The 8,845-nt window shown below is 34.2% G+C and overlaps 1 protein-coding gene across 1 annotated transcript in view; it reads left to right on the top strand.

Annotated features, from left to right (window-relative positions):
* Positions 1-7,961, top strand: part of LOC149945173 (kin of IRRE-like protein 3) — a 76,923-nt gene extending 68,962 nt beyond the window's left edge. The window contains exons 10-14 of the mRNA XM_090176408.1: positions 2,319-2,346; positions 3,090-3,181; positions 3,261-3,376; positions 7,464-7,593; positions 7,786-7,961. Of these exons, the coding sequence (XP_090032534.1) occupies positions 2,319-2,346; positions 3,090-3,181; positions 3,261-3,376; positions 7,464-7,496 (269 nt within the window). The 3' untranslated portion in view covers positions 7,497-7,593; positions 7,786-7,961. The remainder of the gene's footprint in view (positions 1-2,318; positions 2,347-3,089; positions 3,182-3,260; positions 3,377-7,463; positions 7,594-7,785) is intronic.
* The last annotated feature ends 884 nt before the right edge of the window (positions 7,962-8,845 follow it).

The following is an 8,845-nucleotide window of genomic DNA, read 5'->3' on the forward strand; positions in this document are numbered from 1 at the left end:
AAGTGATTATTAATTATGCCTTATATCGGCCACATGATCTTTTGTCCGTGCAATTAAATTACGGCGCCTTTGACTAATAAATACCATTTGGCAATCACATTCCAATTTATAAACACCTGGTTTATCGAGCGTCTCAATTTTGTCTTTTCGTGACGCCGTCATCTGGTTGATCTTTTTTATTGGTTTGTAAACTGGGAGAAACCCGTTGTTTCCAAACATGTGTTAATTATTTTTTACTCATAGAATGGTAAGGTAGTAAAATGATTTTTTGTCTGTTAAAAAATTTGATTCTAGTTTTGTGTTATTTAGTGTTTCCAATTTTTCTTTATTTTATTTGAAATTCTATTTATGAAGCCCCTATCCAGCAAATTTTTTTAAAATAAGGTTAAGGCAAATTTGGAACGCTCTTTCTTTATATGTACAGAACTCTGTTTTCTTTTGTTCTTGGGAAAGGGGTGTACCTACAATGGCGATACACTGTTGAGTCTTTTTCTAATTCGAATGTAAATTTTATTTTGGGATTGGCGTTATTGATATACATCATACAAGTGTCAATGTTTTCCGTGCCATGCTTCTATTTTGAAAATGGAAGCCCAGAACGCAAAACATTCATTTGTGGAAATTATTTTAGAAACTTTTTTGGGTTTGTGTAAAATATATCGTCACAATATTCGATTTTCAGTTTATTTCTTGCAGATGGTTTACGGTGCGAGATTTTGTCACTATATTTAATTTAGACTCAACACCGGTAACTATATCTATCTCGTAAACTTTAAAAGTGCAATAAAATAGTATTGATATTTTTTATACAAATAAATTGTTTAATTTATTTCTTAATTATAAATTCAAGTACACGGTATAATGTTAGCGGCAAAATCTTTCATAAAAAAGTTTCCATTTCGTTAAATGTATATTGTTCACTCACGTTACCACGTAAGAATTGGAAAAGAATTGACAAAAAAACATGGATTGACATAATGCGCAATTAATCATTCTACATCAGAGAGTTGAGGTTAAGGTTAGGGCAAAGTGACCAATTCTGGACCACCTTTTTTTGTTGCGCTTGAAAAGTTCAATTTTAAAAGGTAGCCTAATATTCGTAAAAATAGAAACAATTTTTTTTATAACTATTGATTTAACTGTTGCGTTTTTGAAATTCTAGTTTAAAAATAGTTTCAAGGACGTCCTTTTTTTAATTTTTAATTTTTCTCAATATATGCAATTTGACCATTTGTGGGCCACATGCCCTAAAGTGAACCGGGGGGCGACCTAATGTGGACCACGGGGTGACCTAATGTGGACCACGGGGTGACCTAATGTGGACCACGGGGTGACCTAAAGTGGACCGGTAGATTTCTATTAATGAACCAAAATTTTAAACTATAGGCCTACTTCTAGACATAGGTATATTTAAAAACAGTTAAAATTAGGTCAAATATTTTAAATAGGCATAGGCCTACGTATTAAAAATAAAACTGCACGGAAACATTTTTTTTAAACAAATGCAACATTTACTTGAGATATTAATACAAATTTAATCGTACTACAAATATAATACTGGACTAACCTCTGTTTTGACTAGTTTCATTTAAATATATTTAAATATCCCGCATTTTTCAAATATATACCATTTCTGAACCTGTCCAGAAATGGTTTATACAGTGGTCCAGATATGGTCAATTGCTAGGTCCAAAATAGGACTACATTGGTTCACAATAGGTCGAGGGTAGGTTCAGAATAGGGCAAATCGAATAGTTTCTTAAAAACTAAATTACTTACGTAAACGTGAAATGCGTTGTAACATTAAATTACTATCACGAAATGCATTAAAATTCAAGGTTTTCTGGAGCTCGAAGTGAAAGTTCTGTCTAAAAATTTGGCGGGAACTCAACACTGGTTTTTAATTACCAAGGTGCGCATGACGGCTTTTAACAAATTCGGTTGGTTGAATAATATTGAGTTTTCTACATATTTACTGCCATCTATTTGGAAACATTATTTATTACAAGAACGAAGAGGTTTGGCGGATTATTTAAAACTCAAAATAAATGTTCGAGCTATAACCTATGCTATTTTATAAGAGTTTTAAAAAGGTGGTTCAGAATTGGTCGTGGTCCAAATTAGGTCACTTTGCCCTACTCATGTTGAGTCTATTGTAAAACATTCGGATAAATAGGGAGTGCTATAGTTTAAGAAATGGTATTCCGTCGTAGCTTCTACGGATATCAAAATGTATATTTTAATGCGTGTTTAGAACCCCAAGATTATAAATGGCTTTTTCCAAAAATCTTGAGCATAATGCGTTCTTGTTTTTTTAGCAAAAAATCCTGAAGGCAAAGATAAAGAGTAAGTTTTTACTACATCGCTTATCAATCCTTTCAAATGGCAGCTATTGAAACTTATCAATTCTTAGTACATCAAAAATACTAATTAACTTTAGCTTGTTTAATAAACAGTTTTTTTAATTTCGAAAGCTTCTTTGCATTATCCATTACAGGTACAAGTTTCCCCTTAAGTTCAAATATTTGGTTCTTTGTGTTTTTAGTCGAAATAGTTAAGTAAGTCACACATTAAAAGAAGAGTTAATCTAGAAAGAAGAATACGCAACGAAAATATAAATTAAAATTCGCGAGTGCAAGACACGGGTTCTTGCACTCATAAAAAAGCCTAAAGACTTAGTTATCTCAGTTAAATTTAACACGTGTGCAAGATAACGAGCTGACACACCTTTGTGTTTTTTTATATATAAATTTATCGTTAAGGGACGCAATTAAAAATTTAACTTTATATTATCGTCAATGTATTAACAGCTTCGAGGAGGAAATGGAGCAAGTTAATTAAAAATGTGATCCTCTTTCGATTTACTCCGGTTTTGGGCAATGGTGTTTTACAATATTATTTGGTAATTGATGCACCTTCTTCTAGTCCAAAGTCGATTGTGAGAGCAAACTTTAACTTTACTAGTCACAAAGCAGTCGTTATTTTCTTTCTATACAATTTGTTTATTTAATCCAATAATTAAGATATTACAGCCCCTTTTTCTAAAAAATTGTTTTCAATAGAATATAAATTACATCTTTTTTATCCAGAAGGATGGAGCTTCACTCTCAGAAAGACCATCCCAGCTATTGCAAGGGTTCCAACAGTGCCCGGGATGAAAAATGCCCAGACATCATATCTGGTTTGTATTCAATACACTGTTAATTTTTAAAGTTATTAAATGTTATATTAGTAAAACGTTTAATTTAATTTCATTGAAGATTTCACCTCTCAAGATGCATTTTTGAAAAACAATATATCATTCACGCAAGAGTTGTACGGTGGAGTTACAGCAATCAGGATACCTCAAGAGCCTTTGCAGGGAACCACCAAAGCGGTCTGTATTAAATCTATCTTGAAAATCACACACATTTCTAAACTAAATAGGGTAATATAATGAGTGGTTTCGAAATTATAGACTTTTGAAAATACCCCACGTTTTTAAGGTTTCGTTTGCGCAAAAGTCGTACCCCTAACATTTTTGCGATTAGGGCTAATATCATGCAAATTTCTTCTCTAGGATAATTCATAGCGTTGATTTCTAAAATGCTAACAAAAATATTGTATCTGTAACGGTTGTTTAAAAAATCGAACGTTTTTCAAAATATTTAGTGCATGGGGGGTCAACTTTGAAGCCAAGTGCTGAAAAAGAGCATACTCCGATTTTAATGTTTCCTCTATGTATTTATAGCCATAAGCCTAAGCTTTTATATGATGTGCAATTTGTTTGTGATATCGGGCCGCTAAGATCCCAAAACCAAACAAACATTATTTTCATGAAAAACACGTTTTTAAGAAAAAAAAACACCATATTTTTATTCAGCTCTGATAAATTTTATTTAGATTGAAATATAATCTGTGCATTCGCTATGCAAATTTTAGGAATTTTCAACTTGGTTGACTTCCGTTGAGATGAAGACAAATTAAAAACCATTTATATCCAACTTAACGGAGATAGATGGTGACCTTTTTTATCCCGTATTATATCGGTCGTTCTCTTCACTAAAATATTACTACTTATTTCTTGACCTCTTTTATCTGTATTTCGTCTGCTCTAGATTCTGCTAGTTATGTTACTTGTTCATACGGATTCGAGTTTTATCACGTGTTTTTTAGTACATCTATTTCTAAATTGTTAATAGTATGGAAGTAGAAAACCCATTAGAAATGTGTTCCGTTGGAAAATTTATTCAACAAGAATGCCACAAACTAAGCCATTGTAAAACCCAAGGAATAACAGATCTGAGCACCTTTGTCGATGAAACTCAGTCATTAATTGTGGCTCGATCTGGTGTTACGGTCGCGACGATGAGCGTCAACTTTAAAATCGCCGTTAGGCCTATTACAATTTTTAGACGGTCACGCCCACCGTCGCCACGGTTTTTCTTAGTGAAAACCAGCCTTTAGTCGGTCGGTCCGTCTACATCGTAACGTCGTCTATTCCGCCGTCTTCCCTCCCATTCGCCTAAACTTAAGCCTCGGTCACACTTACATCTCATAATTGCTTCAAAAAGCGCTTTGGTTACTGGTTTTCAACCCGTTCGATCTTGCCTGAAACCGTTTCAAATCGATTCTATGCGGTTTCGGGGTGTACGTGTGAACGCCGTTTTAAAGGGAATATAACCTGCAAAGGAATCTTTATGGAAGACCCCTTTAATTTTTCAAAGGTTATATTCCCTTTAAGGTAAGGAAACTTTTACCTACTGACATTTCACATCAACCTATTAGCTAGAACCGAGCTAGAACTCATTTGTGATATTTCTTTTGTGCATATCAAATGGATCGCAGCATTTTCGTTGGTAATGAGCATATTTCGTAATTAGAGTTGCAAAGTGATGGTTACATAAATTATGCACAGCTCCTTCATCGGTAACACCAGATAGAGCCACAATTAATGACTGAGTTTCATCGTCAATGGTGCTTAGTTTGTGGCATTCTTGTTGAATAGATTTTCCAACGGAACGCATTTCTAATGGGTTTTCTACTTCCATACTATTAACAATTTAGAAAATAGATGTAGTAAACAACACGTGATGAAACTCGAATCTGTATGAACAACTTGAGTTTCCAGAATATTTTTTTGGGTCTCGCACAAACCACCTAGAAAACGAGCCCAAACTCCCAAAATAGCCCAAATTCCCGCCCAAGAACGGGTTTTGGGGAAAAAAAATTCAACGGTAGAGCTACGTTGTAACGTGTAGCATGGCTATGGAAGCTGCCTTTGAAGGAAATGATGAGAGTAAGACGCGCTTAAAAGAGTGTATTGTGAAATTAATACTAGTACAGGTCGTCGAAGTGAAAAATCAAGGTACGGCGTTACTTCGCCGAATTTTTGAAACTAGCCCAATAAACCGCCTCCAGCTCAAAGGTTTCTTTCCCGCAATAGCATCCTCAAAGCAGCCCAATTTGGGCGGAAAACCGCCCATCTGGCAACTCTGTGAACAAGTAAAATAGCTAGCAGAATCTAGAGCAGGCGAAATAAAGATAAAAGAGGTCAAGAAATAAGTAGTAATATTTTAGTGAAGAGAACGACCGATATAATACGGGATAAAAAAGGTCACCATCTATCTTCGTTAAGTTGGATATAATTGGTTTTTAATTGGTCTTCATCTCAACGGAAGTCAACCAAGTTGAAAATTCCTAAAATTTGCATAGCGAATGCACAGATTATATTTCAATTTAAATAAAATTTATCGGAGCTGAATAAAAATATGGTGTTTTTTTTTCTTAAAAACGTGTTTTTCATGAAAATAATGTTTGTTTGGTTTTGGGATCTTAACGCCCCGATATCACATCATATAAAAGCTTAGGCTTATGGCTATAAATACATAGAGGAAACATTAAAATCGGAGTATGCTCTTTTTCAGTACTTGGCTTCAAAGTTGACCCCCCATGCACTAAATATTTTGAAAAACGTTCGATTTTTTAAACAACCGTTACAGATACAATATATTTGTTAGCATTTTAGAAATCAACGCTATGAATTGTCCTAGAGACGAGATTCGCATGATATTAGCCTTGGTCGCAAAAATGTTATTCACCATAACGCTTAGGGGTACGACTTTTGCGCAAACGAAACTTTAAAAACGTGGGGTATTTTAAAAATTCTATAAATTCGGAACCACTCATTATATTAGGCTAAAATTCCACAATTGGCCATCTATTAGCCACAATTTACCGTGTGTAAAATTTCATTAAAATCGGACGACCCATGGTTCCCTCTGTGTTCGAACCTCCGTGGAATGACCCAATAACATTTTTATACACATATTGCCTTAAGTGGATCATTCTCTCTAAGTATACAAATTCCGGGTTTCGGTCGGGTATCTTAGTCTGAGTTTCGTGACGTCAGAGCTTGTATAGAGAGCAAACTCCAGAGAGAGAAATTTTGAAAACTTTTCGGCGGAGGCGCCACCGAGTGGTCAAGACGGCAACTAAAGGGGCGTTTATTGAACAAAACTCTACCGTTGGATCTGAAACTGACCTTGAACAAATATGGTATAGGTTTTTTGAGGGAAAAATTCGAGGAGCCAACCCCAAAATTTCTCTCTCGGGCCCTCGAGACATGTTTCAGACGTGAAACATATCATAAGAAATGTAAGAAACGTTAGATTTGGCAGTATAAATTAAGAGTGAAGTTGAGGTGATACACAGTATAGGGCGGTTGTAAAGAGGTGCCAGACCGACCCCGACAAAGACTCTAGTCATAGGTAGCATAACGTTTTGTCTACTTAGAGAGAATGATCCACTTATGATATTGCCTCTACATTCTGCTTATTTATTTATTAAATAGTAACTTTTAATAATGGAATTAAAATAGCATTGAATCGTTTAATTTTTGCAACATAATCGCGCGAAGGTATGCTCGTGTCGCGAAATGAAGGAAAAACGACCTTACTGCAAATTTTGTGAGATTCCTTAATCGAATCAGTGAATCTTTAAGCAGATATTTTCGAATTAAAGAAATAAGTAAAATTTAAGTGATTTAAATATTTTGCACGGCGTTTTGCCGTGGTAACTCTTCACGCGAGGGGACACTTATATTAATAACGTATTAAATTTACTGCAGTTACATACACCGTAAAGCCCTCGTTTTGCGTAGCTGTGAACTACGTTATCAGGTCGATGGTTTTTTGTCGTGTTAAACTGGCTTATGCCTTTAATTGGTAACTATAACAGGCTGTATCGTGCGTAATCAAGTTACAAAGTTTATATTAAACATTATTTCTTAAATAAGAAATTCAATCGAATTTCGAGAACAACTTCCTAATTTTAAACTTAGCGAAATATTTTAATCAAAGCCCAGATTTGTAAAAAGGTGGCAAAGTTTTATGTTGTTTGTGGTGCTAAATACATCGTGCGCTAGAAGATATCCAAGGACGTGACATTCTTCAAATAATATATTCTACATTGTTTCGTATCAGGACATATTTACAAGTTTCCAAGAACCAGCCTGAAACTGTGACCAATGGTCGGCATGAATCGACAAGTTATCAATGAATTTCAAAAATACTCCGCAAATTGCGACGAGGTTGACGATGAAATAAATGAAAAGTAAATATTTCTTTTAAAAGAACAATAATAATCCGCTAGGCATATACCCGAGGGTTTAGTTATTTTGAAAAACAAATATAAGTTAAACATACAAAGTGATCATCTTGATTTTATACCTTAAACCACAAAATATGAAATTAGTTACGTAAAATTATCTGGCCTTAGATATATAAATATCAATATTTTTCACAGGTTCGCCATAAGGGCATATTCCATTGGAAACGTGTTATTAAATATCAATCGGATTGATAACCAAGGCTTCACTAACCATTTTCAAGATGCGAAGTGAAAGTTTTGTTTTGAAAATAAGGTCGTGTAATGGCTCCATAACCAGAACAATTTCAAATTATAAATTTGTTAAAAGCAATCGTTGATAAACAGAAAAATAAATACAGTCAGTGAAATCTATTGGCTACACGAGGGCTCTTCAGTGAGTGCTTCCTACTATCGCAAATAACTACATTTTCTTAAAATTAGCAGATATTTTTCAGATATCTTCCAGTTTATTTATTTGAATATGCTGCAACAACCATTTTTCTATAAACTTAATTTATATTTTGTAGATTTTAATTGATTAAATTTCAGAAATGTTTTAGATGCACATTGCACTGAAAAATTGATATGGTGTAGCACTAGTGTAGCCAATAGTTTCCAGCCAAATAAAAAGTATCGTTTAGTGTTAAAAATCAAATCTATATTTATATGTTCACAATGTATAGCGTTATGTAATATATGAAAAATGTATAAGTAAGAATAAAAAATATATATTTTTAAAAAAACACTCTTCTTTCAATTTTGTTAACTTTTTTTGTGAATTCTAGCTGTAGAAAGTCAATGGTAATATCACCCGTTCTTAATTATTTGCACCGTGGTGGCGGAAGGGTTAGGACTTTCGCCTCGCAACAAGAGAAGCCCGTGTTCGATCCAAGCATTTGGCACTGGGTGAAAACTTGGAAAAACTCCTTCTTCGTTGAGTTGGCAAGTTATCTCCCCACTGGTTCAAGGGTTTGTCCCTCGAGCTCTTCGGTTTCCGCTTACCATAAAAACTTGTAGTCGTTAACGGCAATAATTAGTGTAGAGCGCACTTTTAAAAATAAAGGTTTATAAAACGACCAAAATTGGACTTTTAATTTATTTCAAACCATTTGGTTACTGAAAACGGTCTAATCAATTATTTTAGACCCATTTTACTCTTTCATGTTTAATACAATAGCTTTTGGGGTATTCAAAGGGAACGAGACCTAAGAGTAAA

Source organism: Leiobunum rupestre, chromosome 5, assembly GCF_980474605.1.
Source record: "Leiobunum rupestre chromosome 5, qqLeiRupe1.1.hap1, whole genome shotgun sequence".
Lineage (NCBI taxonomy): Eukaryota > Metazoa > Arthropoda > Arachnida > Opiliones > Sclerosomatidae > Leiobunum > Leiobunum rupestre.